This window comes from Leuciscus leuciscus, assembly GCF_965113295.1.
Source record: "Leuciscus leuciscus genome assembly, chromosome: 14".
NCBI classification, from domain to species: domain Eukaryota; kingdom Metazoa; phylum Chordata; class Actinopteri; order Cypriniformes; family Leuciscidae; genus Leuciscus; species Leuciscus leuciscus.
In genome coordinates, this window is record NC_138738.1 from 16,195,119 (window position 1) to 16,217,505 (window position 22,387).

General features: G+C 35.4%; 2 protein-coding genes across 2 annotated transcripts; both read left to right on the forward strand.

The window, feature by feature from the left end:
* The first annotated feature begins 176 nt into the window (after positions 1-176).
* Positions 177-10,450, forward strand: efcab7 (EF-hand calcium binding domain 7). Its single transcript, XM_082189876.1, has 13 exons — positions 177-438; positions 799-1,010; positions 1,160-1,246; positions 2,537-2,732; positions 3,869-3,990; positions 5,696-5,837; positions 6,091-6,200; positions 7,145-7,305; positions 7,453-7,586; positions 8,196-8,344; positions 8,818-9,027; positions 9,824-9,931; positions 10,133-10,450. The coding sequence occupies exons 1-13, from the start codon at positions 330-332 to the stop codon at positions 10,211-10,213; spliced, it is 1,821 nt and encodes a 606-aa protein (XP_082046002.1). The 5' UTR covers positions 177-329; the 3' UTR covers positions 10,214-10,450.
* A 1,174-nt stretch (positions 10,451-11,624) lies between these two features.
* pgm1 (phosphoglucomutase 1) lies at positions 11,625-19,972 on the forward strand. Its single transcript, XM_082136036.1, has 11 exons — positions 11,625-11,943; positions 13,295-13,457; positions 14,639-14,782; positions 14,868-14,993; positions 15,615-15,805; positions 16,354-16,508; positions 16,637-16,752; positions 17,351-17,486; positions 17,608-17,791; positions 19,001-19,135; positions 19,663-19,972. Exons 1-11 carry the CDS (start codon positions 11,698-11,700, stop codon positions 19,750-19,752), a joined length of 1,686 nt encoding a protein of 561 aa, XP_081992162.1. The 5' UTR covers positions 11,625-11,697; the 3' UTR covers positions 19,753-19,972.
* Positions 19,973-22,387: the final 2,415 nt, after the last annotated feature.

The window sequence follows — 22,387 nt, forward strand, 5'->3', positions numbered from 1 at the left end:
CTCTATTTTGCCGGAAAATTCACACAGAATGAGTTATAATATTGTTAGAGTAACGATGGGTTTACCTGCTAAGTTTATATCACAAATACTGCACAGCATATCTAATTAATAAATATTTTATGAGAAGCATCGAAAGCATGTGTTTCCTTTATCTCTTTTAAACTGCGCACCTTTGAGGAGGGTTTTGTTTACACATGCCAGCCATGGCAATCAGACTCGATAGTGAACATCACCAACCATAAAATAGCCTACAGACTCACCTCTCTAGCTCACAGCTATTATTACAATATGTTTTGATATTTCGGTTGCATGTTAGCAATATTTTCATAATGCAGCGCTCAGAGGAAGAGAGGTTTTATATGGCGTGCAGGGCTGCTTATCTCTCTGTGTTCAGGTCCAGCCTGGTCAATATGACTTCAAAAGATCAGCTGTGCACCGGTGAGCATAATGCATCTCAACACCTTTATATCTGCACGTTGATCTTTAATACAAAGGCTAAATATTATTGATAAGACCAATAAATTGGTCAAACATTATAATTCATTCCTAATTCATTACTTAATTTATAATTCAAGAACAAACATTATATAATGTTGTAAATAATGTAAATTCAAACAATATATAATATAATGTGATTTGCAATGCAAACATCAATACACTAGTCAACATTTAAATATTATTGAAAATATAAATATTTTATAATGACTTTCTAGTGATATTTAATGTCAGTACAAAATATTATCACTAGGTTAGGTTAAAAGTCAGTGTATATGATCCATCTCTGCTGTTTTGTCTCAGTTCTTCAGCAAGCAGGTAGAAATCCATCACAGAAAGCTTTAGACAAATATTGGCCCCCAGGAACCAAGAAGCTGAATTTTGATGACTTTGTTGAGATCCTTAAGAAGGAAAAACCAGCAGAACCAGACAAGCTTATGAGAATTTTCAAGAAATTTGATGTGAATTGTGATGGATATATCTCACATGATGAGCTCAGCAGAATCCTTACTGCGGTAAGTGTTAAATCAATTATCTCTTCACAAACATAAGCTGTGTCCCTATTCAGAGGCGGCTGCATCCTTCAAAGGATGAATTGGGACACAGCTTTATTGTGTGTCTGTTGTAATCATTTCAGCTTTGTATTTTGATTTGTTTGGTTTAGTCTGGTGAAAAAATGTCACCTGAGGAAGTGGATGAAATCTTTTCCTTAGCAGATGTCAACAAAGATGGAAAGTTAGACTACGCAGAGGTACGATCTCCAAGCATTGCACAGCAGAACACTTTTTGTAAATAGACAAATTATAATATAGTTGAGTTGAATTAGCCAGGCTGGTCCCACTGTATATTAAATATCTTTAACTACTATGTTCTAACATTTGAATTAATCATTTGATACAATATTTATATACAGTGAGGAAAATAAGTATTTGAACACCCTGCTATTTTGCAAGTTCTCCCACTTAGAAATCATGGAGGGGTCTGAAATTGTCATCGTTGGTGCATGTCCACTGTGAGAGACATAATCTAAAAAAAAAAATCCAGAAATCACAATGTATGATTTTTTTACTATTTATTTGTATGATACAGCTGTAAATAAGTATTTGAACACCTGAGAAAATCAATGTTAATATTTGGTACAGTAGCCTTTGTTTGCAATTACAGAGGTCAAACGTTTCCTGTAGTTTTTAACCAGGTTTGCACACACTGCAGGAGGGATTTTGGCCCACTCCTCCACACAGATCTTCTCTAGATCAGTCAGGTTTCTGGGCTGTCGCTGAGAAACACGGAGTTTGAGCTCCCTCCAAAGATTCTCTATTGGGTTTAGGTCTGGAGACTGGCTAGGCCACGCCAGAACCTTGATATGCTTCTTACAGAGCCACTCCTTGGTTATCCTGGCTGTGTGCTTCGGGTCATTGTCATGCTGGAAGACCCAGCCTCGACCCATCTTCAATGCTCTAACTGAGGGAAGGAGGTTGTTCCCCAAAATCTCGCAATACAGATTTAGATTATGTCTCTCACAGTGGACATGCAACTACGATGACAATTTCAGACCCCTCCATGATTTCCAAGGGGAGAACTTGCAAAATAGCAGGGTGTTCAAACACTTATTTTCCTCACTGTATATAAAATATTTAAAAAATATATATCTGCATTTAATTCATATCTGTAACCATACTTGGTAACACTTTATTTTAGTGTTATTGTTACTGTTACATGTAGGCTAATTACTGTAGTAATAACAAAAAATTATGCATACATATGCAATTATCCCTAAACCAAACCCTCATCCTAACCCGTACCCTATAATAAGTACATGTAGTTAATTATTATTACTCTGTACTTAAATGTATAACTACACTGTAAAACTAACACCTTAATATAAAGTGTAACCCCCTACTCCTACCCACCGTTAAACCTACCCAAACCACCAAACCTGTCTCCTAAATTGACCCAATAAGCACAATGTACCTAACAGTGATTTCTAATGTAAGTACATAGTAGTTGAAGACTGTAAAGTGTGACTGTCAGGCTGCTGTAGTTTTGCAGGCTTCTCGGGTCTACAGCAGAACAGTGTCAGACCGCGGCACTGGAGAAGCTTGAGGCTGATACCAAACTGAAGAGGCAGAACTTTGGCAACCAGTTGGAAAACCCTCCACAGAGCTCAGAATCTCAACCTGAGCTTTCAGCTGCACCTACACAGTCCAGAACAGAGCTGGAAACAACACAGAGGAAAGGTATAATACAGGGTCTGCACAAAATCTAACCCCTGGTTTCACAGACAGCGTTTAGATCAAGCCAGGATTAGGCCTTAGCTCAATTAGGACATTTTAGTAGCTTTTATAAATATGCCTTTGAAAAAACATGACTGGTATTCATCTTTAGACAAAACAATGGCACTGAAATAGTTTAAGATGTGTCAGTGCAAGTGGCTTTCAGTTAAAACAGCTCAAACATACATTTTAGTCTGGGACTATCTTAACCAGTCTGTGAAACCAGGCGTTTGTATATTGAGAATGAGCGTGTTCAGGTTAGGTTTGTTCAGCTCTTATTTACTGGCCAGATTGCACATGTGCATGCACACAAAAGCAAACAGCAATTCTGTTTTCATTCTTCTTAGTGCAGTCTATTGTATAGTAACTAATGGTCTAGCTATTGATTTCCCCTCATGTGTGATGAGAAATGGACTCATTTGGATTTGTGCCATACATCATAATGTGAACTCAATAGAGGGTTTGTGTGGGGGAGGAACTTTTAAAGCCTTTTGATTAAGGCAATCATTTGTCATTATTATGAGTAAGTGCAGGGCTAGTGAAGATTTAGCAGAGGATTTGCTTTTGCTTTAAGTCACCATGAAATCTAAATGGACAATTCTTATTTTTATCAGAGAATATTGCAGTGTTTATTCTAAATTATTTATCTGTGCCCTTATTATTATATAATTCATGTGCCCTTGTAATCTTTAATCAAAATAACTTCCCCTCCCTCTCTCAGTGACATCTCTTCTCTTCCCCGATGATGTGTTTTTCGGCGCTAGGGCGGGACAACCTGTCAATCACATGACATCACAACAATAGAAAACCTCAATCATCCAATCAATTCCTGATGGATAAAATCAAGTCCCGCCCTACATTTTCTTCTTATTTGAGGAGCCGTTTCAATTGGATATACATCAAAATAAGGATGAAAAGACTATCGCAGCTTCCGTTTCATGTCTAATGTGATTCAAATCATTGTTTTAAAATGCACAATTTTTTCTTTATTATCTGCATTGTGCGTTTCTTTTTTTGGACTGCTTTGTGATGCAGCTGTTGTAATAAAGATCCATATTATAATGGATTCAGCTTATAGTTTCTATGTTTGCATATGACAGACAGTCGCTCGTCATCCAGACCATCATCAGCTCGCAGTCGTCGGTCATCTTTATCCACGGCCATCACCATGGGCACGGGCAGCACTAAGAGTGGCAGACTGGCAGAGCCCAAATCTCTACAGGTACCAACTGCACTGAAGAAGAGATGTAAAAATTGGGATAAGATTACACAATCAAAATATCATTAAATATCAATAATTTATTATTAAACAACTGCTATAAAGATCACAACACAGTTTTAGTGAATTTCATAAACAATTATAAAGAAACCAGAAAAAATAACACATTGAAATTAAAGTGAAATTTTGAAGTAGAAAGACGAAAATTGTATTTTTTTTTTTTTTTTTTTAATGTAGGCTACTCCAAGTCTTTTTTATTTACAAATTTTTAAAAATATTTTTTTTTTACAGTGTATTGAACTGCTGAATGAAACATGTTAGAATAAAAAGATCCTTTTTATTAATAAAAATTTATGAAAAACTTTAAAATAGTTCTTAAACATACAACCTAACATTTTTATAAAACAAGTATATTATTATAAAATAAAGTAAAATAAACATTTTACAATAAAAAAAAAAAGAGTAATAATGGAATGAGCAATTTAGGAATAAATTGTAACATACACGTGATCTGTTTTACTCTATTATAAGCTTCAATTTTGCCTACAGTACAATCTAAACTTTGTGTAAACTCGAGCGCCTTACGGGCAGCTATACATTTGCTGTGTTTTTGTTGTATCGAAGCTTTTTGGTTGCAAATTTTCACCTGGTCGATATGAGTGCAGCTCTGCTATTGATCTCCTTCCCTTTGTTTGCACTCTTTTTGACTTTAACCTCAGCTGGTTTGCTTTACCACGGAAAAATAATGACCAAGCTCGTCAAAGCAAAGAGATTGGAAAAAAACAGATGCTCTTGGGTGAAGAAAGTTCTATCGCCTCAGTTCCAGCCTGTTGTATTACCTGAGCCAGGAGCTTGATAATTGGGTGTAGGGATTGGAAAGGGTCAGGTTGTGTGTTTTTATGGTGGCTCGCGGTCTGTGCGCGAGACTTTAAATTACGGAGGTTTCTGGGAGGTGACATGGCAGTGTATTAGTCCAGCCGAGTGACCCATCTCCTTGGGACACTACATCAGGGCCTTTTAAAGTAGACACATGCCTCGGGCGCTTTTCTTCATTTTGATTCGGGGTGGACAAACCACCCAAGTGTTATGATTTGATCCTTAACACGTTTCACAACCCAGCATAAATTCTGGGAGGAAATTGCTTTTGTTGAAGAAGTGTCATTTCAGAACCATGTTTTTAGCACTTGGAAAAGAAGCATAAACCAATTCTAAACATTAAAAGGCCTCTGTGGCACCTGAGGACAAGGTTTATTTCCCAAAACTACTCTCTGATGGGTCAGAAAGGAGGCTGTTTGACTCCGATTTTTTGATTACTTGATGATTTAGGGTATATTTGCTGTAACATTTTAGCTGGACCTAAACAACAGCAGTTAAAAGAGCAAAAAGACTTGCTTTAGACAAGGATTTATGGGTTTCCTCAGGCCCTTTTTCTTTTAATTACATTTTTAGTGCGTATAGTATGAATGTTGATGGTCTGAATTGAAATGTATCTTTCTGCATTATAGTAAAAAATCGTGGACTTTGTTTTGTTCCACTCAGGTCTTTGAATGCCTTTGTTTTAGCAAAGAAGTTACAATAGCGTCACCCTGTGGTTGTACCTTCAACTTCATCCCAGAATATTTCTTCTGGAATTATCACACTACAGTTAATGTTTGCTGTTTTTCTAATGTTTTTTAATTTTTTTATGTGTTAACACTTATTCCACCAGGATTGGAATCATACTCTTATGAGAGGCTGTTTTTATCTGGAGGAAGATGGAACGATTGTTTCTCTCCAGTATCGCCTGCATATCCCAGAGACTACCAGTGTCTACCTGACAATACGGCCCCTCAATCTCAGCCCGATTCCTGGTAAATATATTGTACACAGTGTTAAAGACCAAAGTTAATGACGTTACAGATTTTGAGTTATTCAACCTAGAGTAAATAAGCAGATGAGCAATGTGTGTGTGTGTGTGTGTGTGTGTGTGTGTGTGTGTGTGTGTGTGTGTGTGTGTGTGTGTGTGTGTGTGTGTGTGTGTGTGTGTGTGTGTGTGTGTGTGTGTGTGTGTGTGTGTGTGTGTGTGTGTGTGTGTGTGTGTGTGTGTGTGTGTGTCTGCCACAGAGAAGCCTTCCTCATGGATGTGTGTGGACACAGCTCTCTATGTGATGTCGGGGAACAAGACCAAAGAAGATTCAACTTTGGTTTGCTTTACTGAGTTAAGGGATAAGGAGGTCAGTAAAAATATTTTTACATATTTTCTTATCAGCTGTAATATAAGAATGTAATTCTATGACGTGTGCATTTTCAAGTTTGATATTGTGACTTTTAATAATTTAATATTTTAAACATTCTATATTATGAAACATTCTATTAGACAGATAATGTGTGTAAGTGTTAATACATTGTCCCATCTCAAGCTAAACTAATTAATATTAATGGATGTTCAGATATAATTATGCCTTCAGAAAAGTAAGGGTTGATTTTAATGCTGATATATTTTTTGCAAATATACACATTTTTCATTAATCAGTCGTTTAGTTATGTTTAGTTAATCATGGTAACAATATTGATATTTTGATATTGTTCCTCTGATAAACATAACAAAACAGAAAATAAAGTGATTTCACTTCCTAAATGCATGGTGATGGCATTATGAGTTATATTTTCAAATATTACATTATCAGGGTTGATACATTACTTGGGTACACAAATTATAACTATAACTTTTTAATAATACATTATGTCAGCTGACATCAGAAAATAAATGCAATGTGAATATAAACTCAAAAGGCTAGATTTTACTTTCATATTATGTGAATATTTGTTAATACATTTATATTAAAATATTTCTACTAGCTTTTTGTTGATGTGTTTACAAAAATTCTATAAATTATCCATATTATATATATGAAGGACACAAATGTCATTTCATAGAATAACTCAAAAGTTATTTATGTAGGACCATTTTTATCTCATTTACAAAGAAATATAGAAAAAATATATAATAAAGTAAATTCTTTATATACAGTGAATATATTAAATTAATTGAATCAAAATACTAAATGGAAAACTGCATCAATATCAAGGTTAACATGAAGTCCTGCCTCATTGTAATTGTAATTATTACATTGTACAACAGTTTGTAAGATGTATGTTGTGTGTAATTGATGAACAGAAGTTTGTGTGGAGAGGAGAGCTCAATGCCGGCTCATATCTGCTCATGCCCTTCACCACTGGCTGCAGATTGATGAAAAGTACGAGGAAGACCACCACTAAACCTGCTCAGCTAGTCAACCGCACCCAGTCAGGAGAGCTGGAGCTCACCAAAGAGTTCAAGTTAGTCAGTACTAATATAGTGGGACCCAATAAAAGTCTATTAAGTTTATGTTTAATGCTAAATGTTTGATTACTGAATTTAGGTTATTTTATATGAGAATAATATACAGCATGTGTGCAAAGATGCTGTACTGTTTTGTTCCATAGGGCGGCATTGTCTGACATCTTTGAAGTGATCGATTTGGACGGCAGCGGTCTGCTGAGCCTAGAGGAGTACAACTTCTTTGAACAGAGAACCAGTGGAGAGAAGTGTGATGAGGATGCCTGGGCCATCTGCAAAGGTTCTTATACAAACACTGTATATAAAGCGGACACATAATCGATCAGAGCTTTTAAAGTCACCATGAAATCAAAATTGATCATTCATGCAGTATTTATTATAAATTATTTACCCATGCACATCATAATTTTTTTAAATCATGTGCCTGTGCAATCTTTAATCAAACAACTTCCCCTTCCTCTTTCAAGTTGCAACAATATCTCTTCCCTGATGACATTTTTTAGCACGAGGGCGGGACAACCTGTCAATCACATGACATCACAGCAATAGCAATCCACAACGATCCAATCAATTCCCGATGGACAAAATCAAGTCCCGCCCTACATTTTTTCTTCTTTGAGAAGCTGTGCCACTCGAATATATGTCACAATAGAGAAGAAAAGACTATGACTAACTTCCGTTTCATGCTGATTGTAATGCTCTCAAAATCTGATGATGCAATTGAATCATTATTGCCAAGTACATTTTCTTGGCTCCTCTGATAAATTATTGATTGAGTCTTCAGAAATGTCATTTATTTTAAAATGACGGTTCCAGATCTTGAACAAGTACTGTCCTGTCCAATCCAATAATATGCATTATTTCTATAACAGTATGTGCTCTCCTATAGAGAACTTTGACACAAGGAAAAATGAGTTAACGAGACAAGGCTTCCTAGAGCTCAACCTGATGGAAGCGAATGATCGGGAGGGTGACCCCAGGGATTTGTGGCTCACCTTGGAGGCCATGGGCTACAACCAAAGCTTGGAAATGGTGGAGGTACAAAGGTCTATGAGCTTTACTCATGAGCAGTGTTGGGGAAAGTTACTTTTAAAAGTAATGTGTTACAATATTGCATTACTCCCTAAAAAAGTAACTAATTGTGTTACTTTTAATGAAAAATATTGCGTAGTAAGTTTAATATTTTGCGTTGCGTTTTGTCACCTGGGCTGGGCTTGCTTGTTTTTTTTTTGTTTTTTTGTTTTTTGTCTGATATTAAAAAGTCTGATATTTTGTTGTAAATTTAAAAGTAATGCGTTACTTTACCAGTTACTTGAAAAAAAGTAATCTGATTACGTAACTTGTAATGCGTTACCCCAACATTGCCCATGAGAGAGTCTTGTAATTTTAAATAGTAAAAACTGCAAGGGTATAGACTCGAGAACATGTCCTTTATTAAAAAAATTAAACACTTTTTTGTGTAATTTACTCATAGCCACCTTACTTTTTTAAGTTTTTCTTTATCCCATCAGGCCTGTCCATTTGTCATTGAAGTCTACTGTGAGGATGTCAAGGCTACTCTTCAGGCAGTTCATTTGGATTCTGGGATCAAGATGTTGAATTCTTCTGTACAGAAGTCTATCACGTCAAAAGCAGAGGCTAGATCTATGAAGGGTCAAGATAATGTCTTGCTTTATACATATAAAGGAGAGAGCAGAATTTCATCAGTCATTGCCAATAAGGTTGGTTGGTTATTGTTTTTGTCACTTAGCTGGTGTGTTTTTTTTTAACACAAATAAGTCTTTAACCCAAATAAGTCTTTGGATTATTGAAAATGAATACATGGCATCCATCTTTCATTTAAAAAAGCCCTTTAAAAATGTCTGTGTAGGCCTCACACTTGTATGTCTTGTACTTAACATTCACTGAGAATAGCACAAACTAAGTTGTTACTCCAGTTGTTTGGAATGCTTTATAGAAAGGAACACTGATCATGAGTAGAATTTCAATGTCCTGATCTGCCATTATATAGACAAAGTCAACTGAAAGACACTTAACCGAGAGAAGGGAATTAGATCTGCAAAGAAAACTTGACATTTTGCCATACGTAGTTAGTGGAACTATTTATCTGAAATATACACTATCATTATTAAGAAGTTTATGTGTCTGTAAGATTTAGTTATGTTTTTGGAAGAAGTCTCTTATGCTCACCAAGACTGCATTTATTTAATAAAAAAATAAAAGCAGTAATTTTGTAAAATAATATTACAATTGAAATGAACTATTTTATGTTTTAATGTAATTTATTCCTGTGATGCAAAGCTGAATTTCCAGCAGCCATTACTACAGTCTTTAGTGTCACATGATCAATTTAATGCAACCTTGCTAAATAAAAATACTAATATCTTTCAAACACTAAATATTCACTGTCCCCAAAATTTTGAACCATTAATGATTATAAAATGATTACTGCTGTAATTTCTTTTCACTGATTTTTCCCTGTTGTATTCTTGGTATCCATCACTCTTGCTGCTATAGTCCAATCAGAAGGTGACGGTGCACATCAACAATGAACAAAGCAAGAACTGTGTGAGCAGCAGAGGCATGAGTATGTTTGCTGTGGAGGTTCCTGCTAGGACTAAAATGGTGAGATACACCATTTTCACTCACAAACATTGGCCAATTTTTTTTGTAGGTTCAGGATGGGGTGCATTTTATGCTCCATATCCCATAGAACTAATAAAAGAACCCCAACTTGACTGAGGATAGTTACATTTGACAGACACTCAGATGGACAGTTTTGCAGAATATTTGTAACACTTGTGCTCTGTTTTGGTCTCTGTTCAGGTGTGTCAGCACGTCATAGCTTCAAATGATCAACAGGAGTGGACTTACAACTGTGTTGAGAGCATCATACCAAGTTTGTGAATGCTGCAGTAACGTTAGGAATTTATTATGATATAACAAATCATGTAGTGCTTGGAAAATAAATAACATGATTTTGTTTGCTTGTTACAATGACCATTACATGCAAGTTTTACTATAGTTTCAAAAGTTATTATTATTATTATTATTATTAAGCATTAATTATGTTGTCAGTGAGTTACATTCATGATGTTCATGGGTTTTTTTTTGTAAATAAAGCAAATTTATTTTCAGTAAATATTTTTTATTTGTTTGTTTGTTTATGTATTTATCATTTATTTATTTAAAGTGCATTTTTTGTGTGTGTGTGTGTGTGTGTGTGTGTGTGTGTGTGTGTGTGTGTGTGTGTGTGTGTGTGTGTGTGTGTGTGTGTGTGTGTGGATAGTTTGTTTGGATGGATTGATTTATGAAATGCATTTAATTATATTATTTTATTTATTATTATTTATTTATTTTTCTTTTGTGTTGTTGCACATTTACCAGGCCTCATAATATAATGTACCTAACATAACATACCTCACCAATCACATTACATGTTATATCAGTTTGTGTTTCTTAAAGAAAATGTGGCAATTTAACATGCGTAAGCAATATAAAATACACTAATTCAGTTTTTAAGCATTATCCTGGCTTTGAGCCAGTGAGCATAGTCCAGTTTTAGCAGTCAAACATACAATCCAAATTCCAGTGTTACACACACAGACCTATATTTTATTCGCCCTTGACCTTTAGCACCACGTGTAGATTTAAGCTTCTATTTATAACTTTCAGTCAATTATTTTGGCCTTTGACTTTCACTACTGTAACTGTAGAACAAGACACTAAAGGTCACATGGCATGTGAGGAGTATTTAAAATGCATTCCTTTTCTCTCCATCTCTATCACCAATTAAGTACACTTCTATTCTAACTTTGTATTCAGGGTGTATATGTTATCTATGAGAATTGTTAGAGCTCATAGATTTTTGTTTAAAAATATTTTATTCAGAAAGTGACAGCTACATCTGTTTATGTGCGTCCAAGACACTTTTCCATCTTGGCTTTTAACCGTTTTTTTCTTTTCTTTTTTAAGAAACCTGCAATATCATGATAACTTGCAAACCTTGCATAATTGTAAACTTTGTTCTGCTTTGAATGAATTCTGGGTGAAACTTGATGCAATAGACAAACAAAACTCTGACCTAGAGCTCCAGCTTTCCCAACATGCTCTTCATAGGGCCCCTAAATTTGTTCTCAATATTTAGACCTAATAGACTAACTAGTAGGTGCTCAATTGTACAATTGAAAGCAAGTGTACAATTGAGCACCTAATGGTCTCTCAGGTCTAAATATTGAGAGAAATTTAGAGGCTGAACTGTCTCTTTAAATGTGGGCGTGTCCTTCTAATCGGTGAAAGGCCAATGTGTGTGAGAGAGGCTACGTGGTGAACGCGCATCCCGCTGGGCACCCGGATAGTGAGTGACAGACTGTGACTGCTGCTGCAACAACATGGTGAAAATTACGGTTATTAAGACCAAACCATACCCCGATCAAAAACCCGGAACCAGCGGTTTAAGAAAGAGGGTGACTGTATTCCAGCAGAATCAGCATTATGCGGAGAATTTTATCCAGAGTATCATTTCCACCGTTGACCCTTCTCAGAGGCAGGAGGGCACCCTGGTAGTGGGAGGAGATGGACGATTCTTCATGAAAGAAGCTATTCAGCTGATCGTCCAGATTGCTGCAGCTAATGGGGTTAGTATTGGCCGAATTTGATTTGCAATTTTAATGCAAAAGAAACGTGTAACAAAAGCCATTTCCTTACATGGGAAGACTAAATGACTTGCAGAATGTCTATGCATGACACAAGTAGTACACTGTAAAAGGGGAAACTTAGTTCAGTTGCAATTGTGCTCTGCTACGCATGCCTTGAAAACTAGTTTACTGCATGGAACAAACGGTAGGTCAAAATTCTGGCATTTTTTTTATTCATACTTCATCATAGTGTTTTCAAGTAACATTGCATGCACATTTATAACGGTTACATGCATATTATTTGAGGGAAATAATCTTAATTATCCACCCTGCGACGTTCAATTCATTCAACGACTCGCTCATATGACTCGGATCTTTTCGATGTATTGGTAGAACCGGTTCACAAAGCCTTTCTGAACCATTCATTGACAAATCGAGTTGGACTGCATTTCTAAAGCATCGTAGATCGTAAAACCATTGGCACCAATGGTCTTGAGCTTTTTTAGAGAGTCGTACACGAATCTTGAGTGTTTCTCAAGAAAGCAACCCATTGAACCTTGTCATTCGTAACGAACCGTCGAGCTTGTTTATCAGATTACAAGTGTATTTGACCGATTAACACCCGTGTCAATTAAACATAATCGACAAAAACTCAATAATCAGTAATAAAGTGACTTCAGTTGTCCTATGCCAGGGGGACTTCTGGAATACGTAACAGCGTCTGACGTCAAGTATGCGCTGAATCTTTTTTCCGTTTCTTTGAAACGAGCTGTTCAAAAGAACCGATTCGGACCTAACACAAACGAACTCGATGCTCTCTCAAGCTGAGGCTGTTTTGGGACACCTTTGACATTTCACGCTCTGCCAAAAGCAGGAGCCGCTGCGTGGTGACTTCAACAAATACCCTCTCATCATGTTGCAGAGCGCATTTAATTTAGAAAGTATAAAACGTGCAGAAGTGTTTTGTAAGGGTGTGAGGATTTTTTTAACACCAGGAGTCTTGCAGCAACAACCATGTTGTGGAGGAGGCGTGCCTACAGTCACGTCCCGAGCAGTAGTACTGTATTGAGTAAAATCTGTGCTGTATTACAGAATACAGTGATTACTTGCATCTCTTTTTTTAGTAGTAGACAGCACTAAGTAGTAGTAGCACTAGCCACATTCTATTAATTGCTAGTAACGTCCATTCAGTCACAAGGACACATTAATAGGATTGATGTGATGTAAACATTGTACTGGATGGCAAAGTCAAAGTAGTCCTCTGTTATGGTTCAGGGTTCATGAAGTGCATTTCTAAGCATAATCTTGAACAGGAGTTGATTGGTCACTTCTCTCGTCCATGATCCCACAGATTGGCAAACTGGTCATTGGTCAGGATGGGATTATGTCAACACCTGCTGTTTCCTGTGTGATTCGTAAAATCAAAGCCATTGGTGGGATCATCCTGACAGCCAGTCACAACCCCGGCGGCCCCAATGGAGACTTCGGCATCAAGTTCAACATATCTAGCGGAGGTTAATCACATTTTTATGGCCAATGCCGATACCTTAGAGAACAGGGTGACCGATGGCCTATATACAGTAAAGGCGTATCACAATATGATATTACAATTACACTATTTCATTTAAAGATATTAAAACGCATCCATAACATTTGCTGAAATTACATATGTTCATTTTACATAATATTTACTAAATTATAAATAATTTGAAAATGAAAATTTAATTTGAAAATAAATTGAACTTGATAAAAAAATTAATCTGTAAAATAAACAGATTTATACTTTAGAAAGCAACTTCTTTCTATCTTGACCAAATTTAGAAACGTTTAACCCTTAAATGCATGAATGTTTTGCCAATCATTATTACATATTCGGGTCTTTAGCGACCCAAATCTATAACTAACACAGACGATCTTGACCTGTCGCAATAATATAAAACTCTATTTATATTAGAGTAACAATAAAGAAGAATCAAATAAAGCATATTTTGTTACTTTTGTTGAGCTTGGAAGTGTTCAGTTTGAGCAGATGTTTTATACCATCATCACTGTCCTCGTCAGAGCTCATTTCCCAGTACGTTCAGCATCTGCCTCATATTCGTGATCTCAAACATATTCTCAAAACCATCATCTTCAACATCTTCAAAATCAATATTTTGATCGTTGAGAGCTTCTTCACCAAATCCACTATCAGTGACTGACACTAATTTGATTGCGTTTAGTACTTGCTCTGCAGTAAATCACTGAGCCATTTCAAGTTTTGCTGATGATACTTCCTATTCTTTTGTTTTCTGCCTGCGGTAACTATGAGTGAAACATCACTTCATCATTGTGTATCAGACATGTCCACCTTGTAGAATAAAGTTTAATTGCACTTGTTCAGTCATCAAAGATTAAATATTGTTGTGCAGAAAAAAATATACTCACACTATTACACATATCGGGTCGTTAGCGGCCCTATACAATTTTTACAAAAATGAATTGGAAAACAGGCCTTCTTTTATATAACAAAATGAATGAGGAGGAGGGTAGTGAATGACATCACGGATCACTAAAGACCTGAGGTATTCGTTTAAGGGTTAAAATAGCATAATAGGTGCACTTTAAAAAATGGCAGATTGTATACAAATATATATTGGGCTTGGTGACACCACAATTAAAGACCACATTCGGTTGGTCTTGTTTTCTTTCCCAGGTCCTGCGCCAGAGGGCGTCACAGACAAAATCTTTCAGATCAGCAAGACCCTCCAGGAATATCACATCTGCCCTGAACTCAAGGTGGACCTCTCCACAGTTGGGAAGCAAACCTTCGAGGTTGACACGTTCAAGCCCTTTACTGGTACCATTTTGGAGTCTAACCATTTGTTAGTTATGTAAAATAATTTTTCAGTTCATATTTGTTAATAATTGTGTATCGTTTGCAGTGGAAATTGTGGACTCAGTGGAATCCTATGCAGAGATGCTGAGAGATATCTTTGATTTTGCTGCTCTGAAGGAATTACTCTCAGGACCCAACCACATCAACGTACGGCTCGATGCAATGCATGGAGGTAAGAATTATATTTCCCAAACAAAAATAAGGGCATTTTGGTGTTGTAGTGAGCCATAAGTCCTCTGAAACTACAAAAAGTATATAATATATTAGCATTAGTGGTAAACTAGTTTTATATCCGGATATCTGAGACGATGCTTCTTTCGTATCTTCTGAATCACGGCGTTGATGCGCTCTCTCATTTCATTTAAAACCAGCTGGTGCCATCTTGTACCTCACTTATTGACTGTATTTACAATGAAATCAGAGGACTTTAGTATTAATAGTAGGCCTACGATAATATTACTGTAGTGTTCGTCATTGCCAAAACAATTGTTTGGTTGCTTCAAATAAGTTTTAGTTTGGGGGTGTACACACTTATGCAGTTAGTTATTCTGAAACACTTTCTATGAAGACCATGCTTATAATTATTTATAGCTCCATTAATACTTAAGTATTACTATTACATACTAGCAAAACCCTGCAACAATATTTTTAAGGTATAATTCCAAACTGCTATAAGCAATACCATGCATATGGCTGAGGAGAAATTGATTTGAACAAATCAAAATGACTATTTATGACCTATAATGCCTAATTGATAACTGAAGACTGCCTCGTCATGTTTTTTTTACACTAGTGTTGGGTCCTTATGTAAAGAAGATAGTGTGTGAAGAGCTTGGTTCCCCAGCAAACTCTGCTGTTAACTGTGTCCCCTCTGAAGACTTTGGGGGACACCATCCTGACCCTAATTTAACATATGCTGCTGAATTGGTCAACACTATGAAGGGAGGTGAATATGACTTCGGAGCAGCGTTTGATGGTGATGGTGTAAGTTTATAACTGACATACCATATACACTACCGTGCAAAAGTTTGGGGTTGGTAAGGTTAGGCATTTATTGATCAAAAATACATGAAAACAATAATATTGTGATATTATTACAATTTAAAATAGATTTTCTATTTTTTTTTTCACATTTATTCCTGTGATGGCAAAGCTGAGTTTTTTCAGCATCATTACTCCAGTCTTAACTCACATGATCCTTCAGAAATCAGAAAAAATCCTTCAGAAAGTTGATTTGATGCTCAAACATTTCTTCTTCTTCTTATCAATGTTGAAAACGGTTGTGCTGCTTAATATTTTTTTGCAAACAGGGATAATTTTTTCAGGATTTTTTGGAATAATTAAAAAATATATATATTTTAAATGTAACATTCAAAAAAATTGTCTATCAATTAAATGCATCCTTGCTTATTTAAAATAAAATAAAAAACATTTGAACAGTGATGTACATTTAGTTATACAATTGAAATCAGCTTGTAACTGTTCTGAAGTAAAACCTTGTCATATTTGCCCTCTTGCTGTTCTGTTTGCAGGATCGGAACATGGTTCTGGGTAAGCATGGATTCTTTGTAAACCCCTCAGACTCCGTGGCAGTCATTGGCGCCAACATTACATACATCCCTTATTTCCGGAAGACGGGCGTGAAGGGTCTGGCTCGCAGTATGCCCACCAGTGGGGCTTTGGACAAGTATAATCATCTAAGCACATTTACATTTTGGGATCTAGCCCTATATTTCGTCTCAGTTGGTGTATAGCTTTTGACCCTTTAATCCTGCACAACACAATTTATAGCATTCCATAAACTTTATCATACAGTGTGGCCAAAGCTTTGAAGATGCCACTTTATGAGGCACCCACAGGCTGGAAATTCTTTGGAAACTTGATGGATGCTGGCAAGTTATCCCTCTGTGGTGAAGAAAGCTTTGGTACTGGTAAGTAGCAATGAAACCATGCTGTTTTCCAGTATAATAAAAGATTTTAACTAGCTAAGCTGCTTAAAAGGTTTTAGGCTGACCAGCTTTTTAAAATTATTTAAAATAGTGGTTAAAAAAGTAAATAAATGTGTATTTCTGTTTAAAATTCATGTGTATATAAACATGTAGCAATCATTTATTTTTATATATAAAAAATATAATTCTTATAATTCTTTAAAAGTTATAATTCTTTTAAAATTGTAAAAAAAAAAAAAAATCAATTCATTTAATTAAAAAATGTTCTTGTTTCTTTACCCACTTAGGTCCACTTATAATGTATTTATATCATATTATTTTAATTGGTCATAATCATAAACACTAGTTTGTAGCGCAAATAGTTTTACCATTTACTGCACTTGTTATTCTTCTAGTTTTTAACATATAATGAGTCAGATGTTTTGCACATTCACCAAAAATAACTTACTGCCACGTCACAAAATAAGGTTAAGTCAGAATATGACCACTTACAGTATGTTTTCGTAGTAAACTGAGATCAAAATATGAAAGAAAGCTTTATTTCTAATTTGACCCCTTTAAAGTCTTGTTTTTGTGGTAGGTTCTGATCACATCCGGGAGAAAGATGGTCTGTGGGCAGTGCTCGCATGGCTCTCAATCCTGGCCACTCGCAAACAGAGTGTGGAGGATATCATGAAAGACCACTGGCAGAGGTTTGGGCGGAACTTCTTCACAAGGTAACTGCAAAAATGATAAAGTGACACTTTGGTGTGGACAGAAATATTGATCTCTGTAGCTTGACTGCCCTCTGCTGGTAGATTTGTTGTTTGATTTGTTTGTCCCAAATCTCTGTTTCAGGTATGACTATGAAGAGGTGGACTCTGATGCTGCGAATAAGATGATTGATCACTTGCAGACAGCAATGTTCGATAAAGCCTTTGTAGGGCAGAATTTCTCCTCGGGGGATAAAACATATCAAGTGGAGAAGGCTGATAACTTTGAGTACACAGACCCTGTTGACGGCAGTGTTTCAAAAGGACAGGTGAGTCCGAAACACGAGACTCCGAAAATAATAATAAGACGCTGAAATGATTCATCTTCTGGGATGTGACTATTGCTACTGAAGACATAAATGATTAAGTGATCACATGGTCAGTCCATTACACAATTAGTTTTCTAATTGGCTTCAGGGTGGCTTGATGTTCTGATTTGCATTCGGTCCATATTTATAAATAGTACTAGAATTATGTTTTTCAACAGTCAGCCATAAAGCTCATTGTGTCATTATTTAGAAATCACCTGGGTTTGTAATACAATTTTTGTTTGTTATAAATAATAAACAGTAATATTGTGAAATATTTGTACAATTTAAATAACTATTTACTATATTAAAATATTTGACAATGTAATTTATTCCTTGGATGGCAAAGCTGAATTTACCACAGCCATTACTCCAGTCTTCAGTGATCCTTCAGAAATCATTCTAGTATGCAATTCTTATTACGATCAACATTTATTATTAGAGATGCATGCGAGGACTGCTCACAGACCATCTTTCTCCCAGATATGATCAGAACCTACCAAAAAACAAAAGACTTTAAAGGGCTCATATGAGAAATCAAGCTTTCTTTCATATTTTGAGATAAAATAGCTTGATTCACTATGAAAACATACTGTAACCCTTCTAACATTTCTTATTATAATTAATACTTTTTGTGGAATGTGATATATATATATATATATATATATATATTATTTATTATTATTATTATATATATATATATATATTTTTTTTTTTTAAAGGATTCTATGATGAATAGAAACTTCAAAAGAATTTATCAGAAACAGAAAAATCTTCAAGGTTTTTGAATAACCAAGTCATAAATCTCACTACCCTTATTTGTAAAACAGCTGCATTTCTACTTGCATATTAAAATATTTAATATCATATTTATATAATAAAAGTTTATTTACCCATTTTTTGCAGTTATGACTGCCTTATTGTACATTATAAACGTCAAAATGCATATTGAAATTCGTTGATTTCTCTGACGACTGATGTCGACATAATAGCCTCATCATGACCTTCATTGTGTTTGAAATATCTCATAAATATACCGTTCAAAAGAACGGTCTTGGAAACGTTTCGTCTAAACACCTTTCTCGATTTCATGGAATTTTCGCATGCTTTCCAAAACACCGTATCGTATGTTGGCCATCATCCCTGTTTTTCTGTCTTCATGCTTTTTAGGGTTTGAGGATCATCTTCACTGATGGTTCGCGCATCATCTTCCGTCTCAGCGGGACAGGCAGTGCCGGGGCAACCATCAGGCTTTACATTGACAGCTATGAGAATGACTCCCAGAAAATCTATGCAGACCCACAGGTAAACGGATTGGTCAAAATCAGTAAAAAAATTTTTTTTTTTTTTTTTTTTTCACAAAATATTTGCCATTACTTTTACCAAAAAAAAAAAAAAACTTTTTATTTATATATAATTTATTTTCAGATTATGTATGTATGTATTTTTGTTATTTTTTAGACTTAAATCCATTGTAGCTTTAGCGGTAATCAAGTTCGACATGCTTATCCCGGCACATATGTTTGAAGATCCGATTCACTCTGATCAAACTGGATCACAGGAGTATCAGTCTGTCTTAAAGTGTCAACCTCAGACATGCTCAATTCTGAGATGTGATGACTTTTTAGCTCCGGCAGTCCTTTTCATCTTGAGTTTTGAGGTTTGAGTTACTGTAGAAGAAAAGGACGTTACATTTTAATACAAACAAGGAAACTCATTCGCACCATCCGTTTTCATTTATGGTGAATCCAACTCCCTATTGTATCTCTCCTTTTCTGGGTTCCTAATAGTGTACTTGTAACATTTCCATCCCTCTCGACTGTTGTGAACAGGTCATGCTGGCTCCTCTGGTGGACATTGCCTTGAGGATCTCTCAGCTTCAGGAAAAGACGGGCCGCAGCGCTCCCACTGTGATCACATAATTACTCTAAAGCCCATATTCACCTGATCCAGCCCAAACTAGCCCTCACTGTACTCAGCAATGCCTTACTTTATAATTATTGCCATCAGTTTCATACCACAGTCACTATGTGCTCAGTGTGTCCTCTAGAAAGTATCACGTTTTTGCTGTTCCACATGTACAATCGAAGATCTATATCCACTATAAATAGAGAAAGTATAAAATACAGTCTATGAAATGAATGGCTTGTTGTGATTTTGTTCTTAAGGAAGTCATGCTTCTTTATACACTTATAGGGAGCAAAGCGCTTAACTTGGTTCTGTGTCTGCTAGATCGATCATATTTAAATTCTAAAAACATCAGCTACATTTTATTCATATACACAGTTTGTCTTTCATTTGAGGCTGAAAGTAGAAACTGTTACACCCCAGTGTGTTATTAGTGGATAAAGACAGGAAGGCAGGGAAACCTGACTGCATCAAATATATTCCCTCTCCCTTTAAGTTAGCACCAGAAATAACACAAGTATCTTTCACAAGGGTTTGACAATCAATATCTCAGATTAGTACCATAATTATCTTTGTAAAACAATGTTTGAAGAGTCCTCTGTAATCTTTTGGGTTAATGGGATCTTTCCGAACTAGGCTTTAATAGGGAATTATTACCATAGTTTGGCTGCTGCAAGAATTCACCTCACAGATTGAAAAGCTACATTTATTCATAATATTTTTGGACAGAAGGCACTACCTACACAATCACACTGATTTTATAAACTTTTTGTGATCATTTGTAATTGCATACATGCTAAATATGACACTAAGAATTTGTTCACAGTGGTCTACCAACACACAATACATTCCTACCAAAATGTTATGAATAAATCTGGGACTTTCATTCATTTCAACTTAAAATTATGACAAATTCCAAGGAAAGATTAAGACAGGATGTCTCGGAAGTCTTTAAGATTCTGCTCAGTAATAAAATAATCCAATATGTGACTTGTTAAATCAATTAAAGAGGTCAGAATAATTAAAGGTTACATTCTCTTGCTTCCATTGAAGCACACAAGTTTCTTTAGAACATGGAAATCATATGCATTATATCTGAATATTACGGAGGAAACATTAGATGGGATAAAAATTACATATGCTTTTGGGTTCTCTCGAAAATGTTTCCCCCGAGAATCGTAGTTTTCGTTTCGGTGAGCGAACGCAACGTTTCTCGGGGGAATGCACAAGTTTTGCAAAAAATTACAGAGGAACGCAAAAGCATTTTTTTCTCCCATCCCATAGTTGTTCCACTACCATGTCCCTTTAGGGGTAGTAGGCCTATATAATTTATTAATCGAAATTTTGTGTTTTGTTGAAAAAAGTAAAAGAAAAAATGCATATTATGTATGAAAATGTATGTATGTATAAAAAAGGATGAAAACAAGCATTTTCATTAGTGGTCTCAAATGTATGGACCCACTGTATATGTAGAGCCTTCATGAACTGTTATGTTGTCATCATAAACTCCCGGTCAGTCTATTTGCTGAAATTTCCTTTAATTTAGGTAATATGGGACATGGAAAATCAGGTGCACATACCTGAGAACAGAAACCTCTTTATTTTGAAAAATATATAAAAAATGTCAGCCTATTTGAAACCTCAAACCTGCATACACACACATACACCTATGATCAAAACATTTCTTCAGTCTTTGTCAGAAATGACCTCAACTTTATTACAACCCATTTATTAGTAGCTGTCAGGACGCCCATCAAACACCTGCTCTCAAATAGTTTCCCATTTGTGCTCTGGATGAATAAATGGGTGGGACATTTTTTTCTTCTTTTTTTTTCAGAACAGGTTTCCACATTGTAGAAGCCCCCCTATGTTGACATAGCAAGATACAAAGAACGTCCTGCCCGGAAAGTAATGGTTTGCAGGTTTTATTTTCATTGGATGTCATTACATGAGGTAATGGCTATAACAGTGTGTATTTAGCTGTCAGGTTATTATATTTTGAAGTTCTCTTTTAATGTCTTTATTTCTACCACAGCATCTTTATTTAATCTAGAGGTTTAAAAAGATCTAAAGCCCTTAGAGAAGATCACTCATACATTTTAAAAAGATTACTAAAGAGATCCTGTCAAATACAAATTGCAACCAGTGCTTACCTTTTAAACTCTATGTTAAATTATTAAAGTGTTCTGGAAATCTTAAATTATTTTACCCCATTAACATCTGTTTTGCTTTTATCTGGTTACTTATATAATATTTAATACTTTAAAGCTTACTTAAGTAATTGGACAACATTTTTAGAGATATGGAACAAATAAAGTACTGTTCAAAGGTTTGGCGTTGGTAAGATTTTTATGTTTTTTTTTAATACAAAGTCTCTTAGGCTCAGCAAGGCTGAATTTAGTTGATCAAAAATAGAGTAAAGCAGCAATATGCTGAAATATTACTATTTCTATTTTAACATATTTTAAAATGTAATTTATTCCTGTGATGGAAAAGATCATTACTCCAGTCTTCAGTCACATGATCCTTCAGAAATCATTCTAATATGCTGATTTGGTGCTCGAGAAACATTTCTTATTATTATCAATGTTGAAAACAGTTGTGCTGCTTAATATTTTTGTGGAAAATGTGATTCTTTTTAGGATTCTC

Bases quoted from the DNA above. Each gene is read 5' to 3' on its own strand.
- pgm1 (XM_082136036.1), top strand. From the start codon at position 11,698: ATGGTGAAAATTACGGTTATTAAGACCAAACCATACCCCGATCAAAAA. The intron at 13,458-14,638 runs GTTAATCACATT...TTTCTTTCCCAG, and splicing joins GTTCAACATATCTAGCGGAG to GTCCTGCGCCAGAGGGCGTC. The intron at 17,792-19,000 runs GTGAGTCCGAAA...CATGCTTTTTAG, and splicing joins GCAGTGTTTCAAAAGGACAG to GGTTTGAGGATCATCTTCAC.
- efcab7 (XM_082189876.1), top strand. From the start codon at position 330: ATGCAGCGCTCAGAGGAAGAGAGGTTTTATATGGCGTGCAGGGCTGCT. The intron at 6,201-7,144 runs GTCAGTAAAAAT...ATTGATGAACAG, and splicing joins CTGAGTTAAGGGATAAGGAG to AAGTTTGTGTGGAGAGGAGA. The intron at 7,587-8,195 runs GTTCTTATACAA...GCTCTCCTATAG, and splicing joins TGCCTGGGCCATCTGCAAAG to AGAACTTTGACACAAGGAAA.